Genomic DNA, 14,206 nt, shown 5'->3' on the forward strand with positions numbered 1-14,206 from the left:
CGGCTGTATCAGATGATCCCACCATTGGGTGGGCCCTCCCTTCTCCCTCACTCCTTGCCTGCCCTGAGAAGAGAAGGGCGACTGTGGTGGGTGGAGACTCACTCCGCATTCCAGGGTGGGGGTCAAGCACCCCTCTACTTGCCTCTTTTTCTGGCCTTTGTTGGTGCTGTGCACACCTTGGCTGCTAGAGGACACATGCAACTTTTCTCCATATTGAGACACTAGCTGGGCCGTTCAGCTGCAGCCAATGCTCCGCATTGTAATGGGCTCCAAAAAGAAGAGGAGGGGACGCCATCTCCCCCATTGTGCAGTGCGAAATGTTTTAAGTGCAAGAGCAGCAAACAGCCATGGAGACGGCAAGAGGAATAGGGGGAGACACGCAACTTTGTCTACCTCAAGACACCAGCTGGGGCGCGTCTCCCCTGTTTCTCGGTGGCTGCTTGCTGCTCTTGCACTTAAACTTTCTCGCGCTCCACAATGGGGAAGGCGGCATTGTCTCCTCCTCCTCCTTCACCCCATTACGATGTGGAGCATTGGCTGCAGCCGGGCAGCCCAGCCAGTGTCTGCATGGAAAAAGGTCTGGAAAAAGGCAAGAAGGGCGCTTGGCTTCCTCTCTGAAATATGGAGTGAGTCTCCATCTGGTATCCATCTGCCCTTCTCAGGGCAGGTGAGGAGGGAGGGGGAGGGGGTGCAGCTAGCCGACAGGGAGCCACAGCAGGGAGACCTGGGAACCTGAAATGACTCTTGATTTAAATCATATGGTAAAAAGCACCCCAAGACGATGAAACATCCGCAAAAAACCAACCCACCAACCCTCGCCTGTTTTTGGAAATGTTTCAAGGTCACACGTGCACACACAAGAAAGAGAAACCTGAGAGAGAGGGCTGCCTGTCATTTCCTGCTTCAGTGGAGCAGCAAGAGATAGATTCAGCTCCGTCTGATCCCCTCGAGGCAACCTCCTGGCACTGTGCTGTAATATCCTGAGAGTCTCTCCTTTTGAAACGCAAGCTTTATTTTTGTATCTTTCCAAAGACAGAACAAACATGGCCGAATTTCCTTATAGTTATTCCCTGGGGTTAGTGGATGGGAAGTGGGGCTGGGGGGAGAGGGAGGGAGGGAGAGAATGAGAATCTATTCTCCCTAAAATCTTTGATTGGTCTTATCTATTCTACTGAGTTGCAGAACATGAAGAAGCATAAAACAAAAAACCTGACAGGGATTTATAAAAATTGTAACACAACAATCCATGTCTTGATATTTATTCTTGATTTGGAATTTTACATTAGAATAGTTTCTCCCAAACAATTTTATGTAAAGCATAAAATAAAGCTCCTATGACTTTTAATGGCTATGATTGGAGATGATAGTTACTACATGAGGAATGAGTGACTTTAAGATGAGAGAAAGAGAGAGAGAGAGAGAGAGAGAAGGAAAGAGAAAGAGGGAGGGAGGAAGAGGGAGATAAAGATTAGGGAGGGAGAGGGAGAAAATGGGAGAGGGGGAGAGGGAGAAAGATAGGAAAGAGGGAGGTAGAGAGGTAGAGAGATGGGGAAGGTGATAGAGGAAGGGAGAGAGAGATACCTGTTTTTCATAGAAAACATCAAGAGCCACAAAACCTGAGTATTGTGTGACAAAGAGGTTGGTCTACCTTATCATTTAATTTTTTTTAATATATATGTATATTGCATTTCACAAGCATCCTCATTCTTCTAGGCCAGTAGGCAAAATTTTTGATTATAAAGAAATATGGTGGGCATTTTTACAAAACAATTACTGTGGATGTATTGCCCATTAAAATGGCTCCTAGGTCAATGCTGCCATTTACAAAATACCAGCAAACTGGTGAAGATGCTGTCTCTCATCAGATTAGATAGCACCATCCTGCCAGTTTCCTCATGCTTTTTTTCCTCGGCAAGAAATAAGTTATTCCATTTATAAAATTCGGTTTTACCCCAGCTAAGTTTCTTTATTATAAATACATGGGAATAAATGCAGTTGTTCTCTAAACTGCAGGTAGTCCTTTGCCAAATTCCATTATTTTTAGCTAAACATATTTTATTTCAAAAAGTTGGATAGGGCAGGTAGCACAATAGGTCTAAAGGGTAGCAGCTGTGAATGCCAGGTGTGAACTGTTATTCATCAATTGGATATGCATTTTTTAAGAACACACATCTATTTAGACTAGTAATAACTAGCTTCATCGTTTACAATAATCAAGTGGGAGCTTGTGTAGTTTGGAAGAAATATTTTTTTTTTAAATTACTGTGATTTACCTTGGGCACTCAGATTACTATAAGATACACGTAAGCAAATAATATAAAATGGGTTAGCTTTAGGAAGTTTGTGTCAGCTTTTATAATCTTTGATGTTATCATGGCATTACAAATAGAAGCAGGTCCATAAAAAAGACAGCAAGTTAAGGCAAGCAACAATTACACAATTTCCATGAAGACCAGATTAAATAGAAGTCATGCAAAATGGAGAATAAAACTATTTACCATCTATTTTGCTGAATTTAAGGCTTGGATAAAACATCCAGTTCTCTGCAAGCAGATTAATTAAAATACAGAATGTTAAACTGGGAGAGGGGCGGCATACAAATCTAATAAGTTATTGTTATTGTTGTTATTATTATTATTATTGTTGTTGTTGTTGTTGTTATTTCTGTCATGTGAAAACCACAAAAGCACATTCTAATATCACAGAACTCAATAACGTCCTGTTTCTTAGTCCAGAGCAGTGTTTCCCAACCTTGGCAACTTGAAAATATTTGGACTTCAACTCCCAGAATTCCCCAGCCAGCGAATGCACAGTCTGCTGGGGTCCTTGCTTGACAGCCCCGTTACTACGGCAACCTAATACTTTCCCACTCGTGTCTTTTCCTACCTTGCGTTGCGTCTGAGAACTCAGGGAGGCGGAGCCCCATTCGCTTTCCCTTCCGAAACTGAAAGGCAATTTCGCCAATCGAAATCCAGCAAAAGATCTGGCAAGAGCGCGCGCGCGCTTAAACTGAGACATCGCTCATCTGTGAGGCGAGAGCAGGGGAGGTACTGTATATGATAGACAGTTATATTAACCAATGAGAGCCGAGATACGAAAAAGAAGTTGGGCGCGAGCTCTAATTGACGCTTGCTCACGTGTGAGGATTGGCCAATCAGCAAGGGCGTGATAGCGTCGGCTAGGGCGCTCCACTCGAGGGAGGCCGTGGTGGCGAACGGCAGAGGAGGTGGAGGAAAATGGCGCCGAGCTCGAAATCGGAGCGGGGCGCTGCCTCGGGAGGGAAACGGGGCTCGTCGGAGTTGGGGCGCGGCGCTCGGCGGGAGCACGTCATACGGCAGCTGGAGCGCATCAAGGTGAGTGGGAAGATCAACTGGAGGGGAAAAGGTCGAGATATGCGGCTGGGCGTTGCGGCTGGAAGGCTGCCTTCAGTGGGGAGAGGAGGCCAATGGGGAACGCACGGAAGGCGTCGATAAAGCCGTTTAGAGCATTACGGTGGAAGCAGTTGGTTTGGCTCATTGCCGGTTGGTGCTGCCGGTTCAGCCGGTGTCGCTCTCTCGCACCGGCTCGAGGGCTTTGGGAGCGGAGTCCGGGTGAGGGGCTGCTCATTGCCCGCCAAAAGCCTCCTCAGACTCTCTGCTCTTTCCCTTTCCTTTCTCAGTCTCGGGTTCTGTTTCCCCGGACTTTGCCTTTCAGTGCTGTCTGAGGGGGCGGGGGCGCACAATCGGTGGCCAACCCTGCTTTATGTCTGGAGGACCGAGAAGAAAAAGGTGTGAGTGGTCGACCCAGGGCGGGTGGCGCCCCCTCCGTTGCAGTTAGAGGGTGGAAGGTGAGGGTGTGTGTGAATAGTTGGTTGTGTTCCTTGGCCCTGGGAGGAGGATGAGAATGAATGCAGGGTGGGGATGGATGGATGGAGAGAGGGAGCTCTGGTGGTCCCATCATATAGAATAGAATATCTTTATTGGCCAATTGTGATTGGACACACAATGAATTTGACTTTGGTGCATATGCTCACGGTGTACATAAAAGAAATAGAGACATTTGTCAAGAATCATGAGGTACAACACTTAATGATTGTCATAGGGGTCAAATAAGCAATAAAGAAACAATATTAATAAAAGTCTTAAGGATACAGGCAACAAGTTACTGTACAGTCATAAGGGGGATCCTACACGTGAAGAAACCCAAATATGCCAAGACCTTAGTACTTCGTGTGTGTGTGTGTGTGTGTGTGTGTGTGTGTGTGTGTGTGTGTATATATATATATATATATATATATATATATATATAACATATTTTGCTGATAATGAATATAAACACTGCTAAAAAAATAAAGGGAACATTTAAACAACACAATATAACTCCAAGTAAATCAAACTTCTGTGAAATCAAACTGTCCACTTAGGAAGCAACACTGATTGACAATCAATTTCACATGCTGTTGTGCATATTCAACTTTGACCAGAACAAAATATTGAATGAGAATATTTCACTCATTCAGATCTAGGATGTGTTATTTGAATCTCCCCTTTATTTTTTTGAGCAGTATATAATGTGTGTGTGTGTCTAAATGTTATTTATCTTGATGCTAATCCATCAACATATATAAATCTAAATGCTATTGCTATCAAGATCATGGCAGGTTAAACCCAGTATGGTGGAAATCTGAGGGCAGGTGGCAAAAATAGTTCTGGATGCCAGGTCATTGAATCCTTGGTGCCCCTGGACCCTGAATGCTGTTGTAAACCATGAACTCGGTATATAATAAAGCCACATTTGTTTATAATTTGATCACGAATAAGATAAACAGTTTGGCATATTGATTAATACCTGGGTGGCCCCAAGTGGAGGGGGAGTTTCCTTCTTGAAGATATGCCCACTTGGCTTTCAAGTTTAGGAGCTGCTGTAATCCCAGGAAAAACTGAGTGAGGTTGTGAGTGTCATCTGGGGTGTCTTAATAGCCTTCAGAGATTTTGCTCTGCTGTTAACCAGATGTGAGAAACTAGTTTAAGTTGGGCTCCAGGAGTGGTTTGTTTTGTGCTGCTCTACCACCTACCCTGGCTTAGTTGTTACTGGGTTGGCTGGCAGTGGAGTACCCAAAGCATTTTGTTTATGTATTTGGATTGATACTGCACAACTTCAAACAAGTTTTATGAACTTTAATTTGCTCCCTGATGACATTGAATCTGGAATGGTTCAGGGTTTAAAGGCAGCCATAGGTGTGCCTCTAATTGAAGGCCCAATGTGTGTCAGATGTGTGTCACATAAGGTGTGATGTTTTTGGAGGGGTTGATATAGTTACAACATAATCTGGTAGTGGAAGATTATTTTGCTACTACAGTTTAGTTCTTATATAATAGGGTTTTATTTTCTGGTTGCTCTTCAGTCTACCACCACTGTCCCCTCCCTCTGTTTTTTCTCCAGAGGATCTGGTGGACAGTTCAGTTAAGGTTTTAGTTATTCCCATAATGAACATTTGATAAATGTTTTGGATAAGATTGCTCTTATACAGCCACTCTGCATTAATGCTACAGTGCACCTACTTTTCTCCAGAAGTGTCTAGAGCACTGTTGGAAGAAAACCAAGTGAATCCAACCAAGTACAAATGAAAGTCCATATCAAAGAATATGCTGTGGCATTAAGAGTTGCAAAATATTGTCTTTCTGCTATTGTGTCGATCCATAGCTAAACAATTGTAGTTTTTAAGGTGGCCAATTACTTGCTGAGAAAAGATGAGTCATAAGGCCATGTGCATAGCCACTGTAAATAATAATTTTTTGGTGGATAAAATCACTCAGATTCACCTAGACCTGGGCTCCAACTGGGTAAGACTTGCAGAGGTGATGCCTCCTTAGTTAGGCCAAGCTTTAATCTTTAACTCCTAAGAATGGACAGAATTCTTGACTTAATACAGTGATACCTTGTCTTACAAACTTAATTGGTTCCGGGACAAGGTTCTTAAGGTGAAAAGTTTGTAAGACGAAACAATGTTTCCCATAGGAATCAATGGAAAAGCGATTAATGCGTGCAAGCCCAAAATTCACCCCTTTTGCCAGCCAAAGTGCCCGTTTTTGCGCTGCTGGGATTCTCCTGATGTTCCCTTCCATAGGAAACCTCACCTCTGGACTTCTGTGTTTTTGCGATGCTGCAGGGGAATCCCAGCATAGGAATCCCAGCATCGCAAAAACAAGTGCTTCGCTGTCAACGGAAGTCCGGAGGTGGGATTTCCCATGGAGAGGAGCCTCAGGGGAATCCCAGCAGCGCAAAAACAGGTGCTTCGCTGGCAACGGAAGTCCAGAGGCGGGGCATCCCAGCGGCGGCGGTGGGTTTGTAAGGTGAAAATAGTTTGTAAGAAGAGGCAAAAAAATCTTAAAGCCCGGGTTTGTATCTCGAAAAGTTTGTATGACGAGGCGTTTGTAAGATGAGGTATCACTGTATTGCTTATTGGTATTCAATACTATATACAGTAGTATTGAATTCTAGCTGACGGTGATAATTTTGCTGACTTTGAAGGAAGCGGTGGTATGTCAACTCCTGGATCTACAATTCTGGACAACTTTTATCTTTAACCTTCCCTTTCTTGGAACCTTTGCTGAAAAAGTAGGTTTTTATAACCTCAAAGGACTTGGAGGAAATGGATAATCTAGACATGCTTCAGTCATGTGTCAGACTAAGACAGAGATGGCTTGTAAGTGACCAAATAATGCTATTGAGGTATGTTCCTAGTCTTTGACAGCTGTGGGGATCTAGATGAAGACAAATAGACTCAAACTCAATCCTAGCAAGATAGAGTTGCTGTGAATTTAAGATTTTCCATCTTTAGTAATAAATGGCATTGCACTTCTCTTTTTGTGGTTGGTGCACATATTGGGTGGGGATTTGGGGGGACTCAACTCCTACTTAAAAAGCAGATGGTAGCTGTGGTCAGGAAGGATTTCTCATAGATTTATCCTGTGCATTAATTATTCTCAATACTTGATCAGGTAGCTCTGTAAGATAGTCATGTTTTCATAGTCATTTTATCTATAAGCTATTGTAATGCCTGGCTGTTCTTTGATGACTACTTGAAAGCTGAAGCTGGTCCAGAATTTGGGGTCATAGCACTTCTGGGCATGTCATGGAATCATGGTCAAGTATCATCTCTATGAGCTACAGTCATAAAGATTTGTATTGGCTGTATCCTAGCATTGTTCAAACTGGCCTTAAAATCTGGGATTTGGATTAGATTATCTGCTAGGCCCTTGCTGTCTGTTTGACATTTGTTTCCCAGATATAATTTTTTGCTTTTTTTCATTGTAATTGCAATCTTGTTTTAAACATCATAGATTGTCTCAAATAAAGTGTTTGTGGACATACCTTCAGAGCTGGACCAGCAAAACTCCAAATTAGTTTAATCACTCAGCCATTAATTATAGCCAAATTATTTTTTACTGTGGGTAATTTATTAGGTATGATTGTGTGAAGATAGGAACCATGAGCATACTTAGATGTAGGATAAAAATAAATAACATAAACAATTACGCTATAATTAGTATTATAGTATAATTTGTAAAACTTGCCACTTTGCTTGATATTGTTCCTTTTTCATTAATATTGAATGCATTTTGAGTTAACTTCAGTAAGTGATTCTTGTATAAGAGGATCACCATTTTTGTTTTTTTATTACTAATTCTTTCACAGTTGCTTGAGGGGTGGAGAGGAGAGAAGGATTGGAGAGGAGGCCAAATTTTTATATCTACAAACAAAATTATGGCCTCTAACGAAGGACCTAAAATTCATAATAGGCAATTTAAAGGCAGTACAGTGGTACCTCTACTTACGAACTTAATTGCTCCATGACTAGGTTCTTAAGTAAAAAAGTTTGTAAGAAGAAGCAATTTTTCCCATAGGAGCAAATAAAAGCAAAGAATGCGTGCGATTGGGGAGACAATGGAGGGTGGAGGCCCTGTTTCGTCCCAGGAGATTTCTAGAGCGGCCCCACGGAGGCTTCTCCCTGTCTTTTCCGGTTACAGTTTTGGAAGCTTGGGTTTATAAGTGGAAAATGGTTCTTGAAAAGAAGCAAAAAAATCTTGAATACCCAATTCTTATCTAGAAAAGTTCGTAAGTAGAAGTGTTTGTAGGTAGAGGTACCACTGTACATTAGAACAAGTCAAATGAGTTTCAAGTTTGTCAAAAACTGGGTGCGTTTTATACACTGAACATTGCATGGGGTGGGTGGACTTGGGCGGCGGTTAGCAGCAGCGGCGGCAGACTTTCGGCTGGAGGCTGCGGCTGTGGCTGTGCTCGGGGATGGGTGGGGCATCAGGCATTCAGAGGAGAGGGCGCCAGTTTCAGAATTTGCAAGCTTCCCCCCCCTGTGAAGCTGAAAAGGGTGGTGGTCAGCAGCTGCTACCTCCTGGCCCCTGCCACAGCTCGCTCGCCCAAGCCGCTTTTCAACCTTTCCGAGGAGCGGGCGCCAGCTTCGGAATTCGCAAGCTTCCCTCCCCGCAAAGCCGAAAAGGGTGGCATTCAGCAGTGAAATTGGGTTTATTTCATTACCTTCTTCTGGCCTATGTGTTATTTCCCAGTGGGGTATCTATATTTAAAGCCTCCTCCTGTAGTCTCCCATCCAAGTAAACAGCAGATTCCCATCTAACCCTGTTTACCCTTTTCAAATTCTTCTAGGGCTTTACACAGGGTTTCAGGATAGAATAGAGTAGAGTAGAATAGATTTCTTAATGGCCAGGTTTATTGGACACACAAGGAATTTGCCTTTATTTATTATTTTATTTATTACTTAGATTTGTATGCCGCCCCTCTCCGAAGACTCGGGGCGGCTCACAACATGTAGAAACAAATCATAAGCAATCAGACAAATTTAAAATATTTAAATATTTAAAAACCCCATATGCTAACAGACACACACACAGACATACCATGCATAAATTAAACGTGCCCCGGGGGAGATGTTTCAGTTCCCCCATGCCTAACGGCAAAGGTGGGTTTTAAGGAGTTTACGGAAGGCAGGAAGAGTAGGGGCAGTTCTAATCTCCGGGGGGAGTTGGTTCCAGAGGGCCGGTGCCGCCACAGAGAAGGCTCTTCCCCTGGGGCCCGCCAACCGACATTGTTTAGTTGACGGGACCCGGAGAAGGCCCACTCTGTGGGACCTAATCGGTCGCTGGGATTCGTGCGGCAGGAGGCGGTCTCGGAGATATTCTGGTCCGATGCCATGAAGGGCTTTAAAGGTCATAACCAACACTTTGAATTGTGACCGGAAATTGATCGGCAGCCAATGCAGACTGCAGAGTGATGGTGAAACATGGGCATACCTAGGTAAGCTCATGACTGCTCTCGCAGCTGCATTTTGCACGATCTGAAGTTTCCGAACACTTTTCAGAGGTAGCCCCATGTAGAGAGCATTACAGTAGTCGAACCTCGAGGTGATGAGGGCATGAGTGACTGTGAGCAATGAGTCCCGGTCCAGATAGGGCCGCAACTGGTGCACCAGGCGAACCTGGGCAAACGCCCCCCTCGCCACAGCTGAAAGATGTTGTTCTAATGTGAGCTGTGGATCGAGGAGGACGCCCAAGTTGCGGACCCTCTCTGAGGGGGTCAATAATTCCCCCCCCAGGGTAATGGACGGACAGATGGAATTGTCCTTGGGAGGCAAAACCCACAGCATATGCTTTGGTGCATATGCTCTCAGTGTACATAAAAGAAAAGATTCACTTGTCAAGAATCATGAGGTACAACACTTAATGGTTGTCATAGGGGTCAAATAAGCTGGGTTTGGGTGAAACTTGACTTTGGTCTTCAAACCTGGCAAGTTAAGGCTTGTGGACTTCAATCCGATTCCTAAGGTAGCATGATTGGTGGAGGAATACTGGGAGTTGAAGTCCACAAGTCTTGAAGCTGTCAAGTTTCAAGTTTGTAAAAAGTGTACATGGTTTTAAAAAGTATTCTGCTACATTGGTATTTTATTAAACAATATAATACTTCAGAATACTTTTTTCTTTGATTTCCTCCTCTAAAATCTGGGTGCGTCTTATACACCGAAAAATACAGTACTTGGGAGTTACTTTTCATTCATCAGGCAGTCCTGTACCTGGCACACCTATTTCAGGTTGTTCAAAGGAGAGGCACCACTTTTCTGTCCTTTTGTTTCTCTGAAGGTGTACGGTACATTCACCCCCAACTGTGTGAGTGAGGTTAAAATTATGAAATTATATGGGATTCAGCTGGGACCTTACTTAATTAGCTGCAGCATAGACGTGACAGTCCACATTTTAAAGATTAATCATATACAGCATTAAGATTAGAACTAGGAATTATAGGGATAGAGGCCAGAATTTAGATTGTTACCTTTAAGTATGGGCTAAAATCACTATTTAACCTAACAGCTCTGACGTTTCTGGTGAGCAAGGATAACTTCCAATCTTCTGCCTATGGCAGTGATGGTGAACCTATTGTACAGTTGCCACAGGTGGCACACAGAGCCATACCTGCTGACATGTGAACCATTGCCCTCGCTCAGCTCCAAGATGCATGTGTGTGCCAGCCAGCTGATTTTTGGCTTGCACAGAGGCTCTGGGAGGGCGTTTTTGGTTTCCAGAGGGCCTCCAGGGAGACGGGGGAGGGTGTTTTTACCCTCTCCTGACTCCAGGGATGTCTTTGGAGCCTGGGGAGGGTGAAACACTGGGCCCACCTGAAGTTGGGAAACAGGCCATTTCCAGCCTCCAGAGTGGTGGGGGAAGTTGTTTCCACCCTCCCCAGGCATTGAATTATGGGTGTGGGCACTCATGCATGTACGAAAGCACACACACGCTTTCTTTTGGCACCCAAGGGTAAAAAGGTTCGCCATCACTGGCCTATGGCAGTGTCTAACAAGACAATATAAAGGAAGGGATATGATTAGGCAAAAAGTTCATTGAAAGAAATATTCTAGACACAGAATGGTAAGAAGATGTTAGTTTAGTCTCAATGTTGGAGACTGTCTTTTACACACAATACAAGTGATTACTCCCAATCCCTAATTAAGCATGGACATTGCAGGGCATTTCTTCTGGGTAGATTCAGTACACTCCCTTTAGGAGTCTTTGGTTGTAAATACCAAAATAAATGAATCCCTTCCACGAACAACTATCACTGTGATTCCCATCGAGCATGTGTTATGTAATTTGCATTGTAATTTCTACTCAAATTTGTTTGATATATGGGTAAATTAATCTTTTTTTCTAACCCCTTTAATGTGTTTTGATGTGTATGCATATATGTGTACACACACGTATAGATGTACATATACTGATCAAAGAACATAATAAAATTTGGGTTAGCAAGGCATAAAGGGAATATGTATGTATTTGAGAACTTTTGATGCCTGTTTACAGATCAGTGGTCAGTTGTCACCTCGTCTCTTCCGTAAGCTGCCACCCAGAGTTTGTGTGTCTCTGAAGAGCATTGTTGATGAACATTTCCTATGTGCTGGGTAAGTTTATATTCAAATCTTTTTTAAAAATTGCTATGGATTAGTTATTTTTCCTGGTGTCAGATGATTAACTGTTCATTTACATTACTTGTTTGAAAATGTTGCAGTCTCACCTTATCTTGCCCTTTTTTACCTTTTCTTGCAGACATATTTTCCTTGGGTTCTCTAAGTGTGGGAGATATGTCTTGTCTTATACCAGCAGCAGTGGAGATGACGATTTCTCTTTTTACATCTACCATCTCTATTGGTGGGAATTCAATGTTCACAGCAAACTAAAAATGGTATGGACTGAATTATACATTATATATATACAAACAGGACTGAGATATCTATCTAACATAGAAACATAGAAGTCTGACGGCAGAAAAAGACCCCATGGTCCATCTAGTCTGCCCTTATACTATTTTCTGTATTTTATCTTAGGATGGATATATGTTTATCCCAGGCATGTTTAAATTCAGTTACTGTGGATTTATCTACCACGTCTGCTGGAAGTTTGTTCCAAGGATCTACTACTCTTTCAGTAAAATAATATTTTCTCATGTTGCATGTCTCATACAGTTACAAAGTTTGACCTTTTGTATTAAGCCCAAGTTTAATTTTTGATCTCTGAAAAATTCAAACAGCTCAATAGGTAGAAAAATTAAAACAATTGAGGGGGGGGGGGTTGCACTGAAGCTGCAAATGTAAACCTTGTATGAAGTTTTAAGTGGACTTGTATAAAATGTTTAGATGCTCTGACCTGTGAGAAGAGCAGAGTAGTAGTAACACATACAGGAGCCAAATGTTCCTGCTGGATTTTTGCTATTATGTGATTTTATATTTCCTAGTGACTATGGTATATTGATTTCTTGAAATGTGAATATTAAGAGTTTCAGTTTGCCTAACAAAAAAAAGAAAAGAATGTCATACTAGAAAAACAAATGGTAATGCCTCATGTCTGTTTCTGGTGGATGATCAAGAAAACCTGGAACAGGACGTTTTATTTGTTTCTCATTTTCAGATATTATGTTTAAACCATTCAAAACTAGATAGGAATCATTCTTTGTAATCTATTCCAGAGAATTTTATTTTTCTAATAACAAATGTTTGTGATATTTTTTAATTTTATTTTTCCTATAAAACAAGGAGCTATAGCTCATATTTTGAGCTTTGACAAATTACATTAGTAACATTTCTGAAGAACTATACAAATTACATTGGATATTACAATCTGATTTAGCAAAAATAATCACAAAAGTTTTTAGCATTTTAATAAAACATAAATCAGCTTCAGTCATTTGTATGTTGATCTTTCCATGTACTTTAGTGTACAAGTCCGCAGAATTTAAAATTATGACTTTGATGGTTCCTGGGGTCCAAAAGGCTGGCGACCCCTGGTTTACTGTAACAAATCATTACAGTATACTAACTTATTGAACAATAGTGTTAATACAAAATTAAATGAAAAACAAATGCCAAGGTCTTGCAAACCTGCCTACATGTCAGTGTTTCTTCAGAAATATAAGATTTTCTCAGGATTTAACCAAGATCAGTTAATATTTTAATTTTTTTTTAAATGACATCCATTTTATTTATTCATTTGATTTTTAAAATCCTTTATTACTTAATAACTCAAGGCACTGAGCATACCTATCTCTGTGTCCTCCTATTTTCCTCACAATAAGTACCCTGCGTGGTGTGTTGGGCTGAGAGAGTGATTGGCCTAAATCCATCCAGGTGGCTTTCATGCTTAAGGCAGGTTAGAATTCAAGGTCTACTGGTTTCTAGGGCAGCCCCATAAACACTATTCCAAATTGGTTCTTGTCACATAATTATATTGAATATAATTTCATATGATTATGCCTGATACTTGGATTAATTGCCAGATTATTTAGCTAGTTTATATTTTGATAATATTTGAATGTAAAATAGCAATCCCTACCAATATAAAAAGCTGCTTTAAAATCTCATTTAGATCAGACACATAATTCCCCTCTGAATCCATATTCTCAGTTAAACCAAGATATGCTTGAAGAGTTTGACATCCAAAGACTTCTGCAAATAGAGTGCAAAGTATTTTGTCCATGATAATTTTTATCTATCTGTCAGGACAAAAACTTCAAGTTAAAGAAAGGAAGAAATGGATAATGGAGACCCTACTTTCTTTTTGCTCTTGCTCCCAAAGTAGTTCTGTCTGTATTTGATTGAGATAGTATTGCTTCACGTTCTCATGAAAATCTAGCCTCGAATATTTGCTAATTGCATAGGTAGATCAGTGACTATTGAGCTTGACCCTGCTTCATAATCTTGCCAAATGCTAACTAACTAACTAGCCATAATAAGTTGCATTAGCTGTCTTTTACTGTTTGGTTTCCTTTTTCATGTAGCTACATTTAGCAACAGCTAATTCTCTGATACAGGGCTATAGAACCATAAAGCACATTGGAATTGGTGCTCCAGATTAATGTAGTTTATTTTTATCATAGTTATTGTACATCCTAATAATCCTTTTTCAAAGTACATCTGTGTTTTAATAAGTGTCGCCTTGTTCCTCTAGGTCCGCCAAGTCCGGTTATTCCAGGATGAAGAAATCTATAGTGACCTTTACTTGACTGTATGTGAATGGCCCAGTGATTCGTCCAAGGTCATCGTTTTTGGTTTCAAGTAGGCTTCTTTAGTAAATTAAGCTTTTGAGTTTGAAACCTTTATCTCCTATATCCTTCTCTTCTTACTCTGTTTGGAAGCATTCTAAATTATACTTTT

The 14,206-nt window shown here is 41.6% G+C and overlaps 1 protein-coding gene across 1 annotated transcript in view; it reads left to right on the forward strand.

Moving 5' to 3' along the window:
• Positions 1-3,029: 3,029 nt before the first annotated feature.
• DCAF15 (DDB1 and CUL4 associated factor 15) overlaps positions 3,030-14,206 on the forward strand; it is a 28,830-nt gene continuing 17,653 nt past the window's right edge. Inside the window, exons 1-4 of the mRNA XM_070741547.1 lie at positions 3,030-3,353; positions 11,364-11,461; positions 11,607-11,742; positions 14,001-14,107. Of these exons, the coding sequence (XP_070597648.1) occupies positions 3,237-3,353; positions 11,364-11,461; positions 11,607-11,742; positions 14,001-14,107 (458 nt within the window). The 5' untranslated portion in view covers positions 3,030-3,236. The remainder of the gene's footprint in view (positions 3,354-11,363; positions 11,462-11,606; positions 11,743-14,000; positions 14,108-14,206) is intronic.

Source organism: Erythrolamprus reginae, chromosome 2 (genome assembly GCF_031021105.1).
Source record: "Erythrolamprus reginae isolate rEryReg1 chromosome 2, rEryReg1.hap1, whole genome shotgun sequence".
NCBI classification, from domain to species: domain Eukaryota; kingdom Metazoa; phylum Chordata; class Lepidosauria; order Squamata; family Dipsadidae; genus Erythrolamprus; species Erythrolamprus reginae.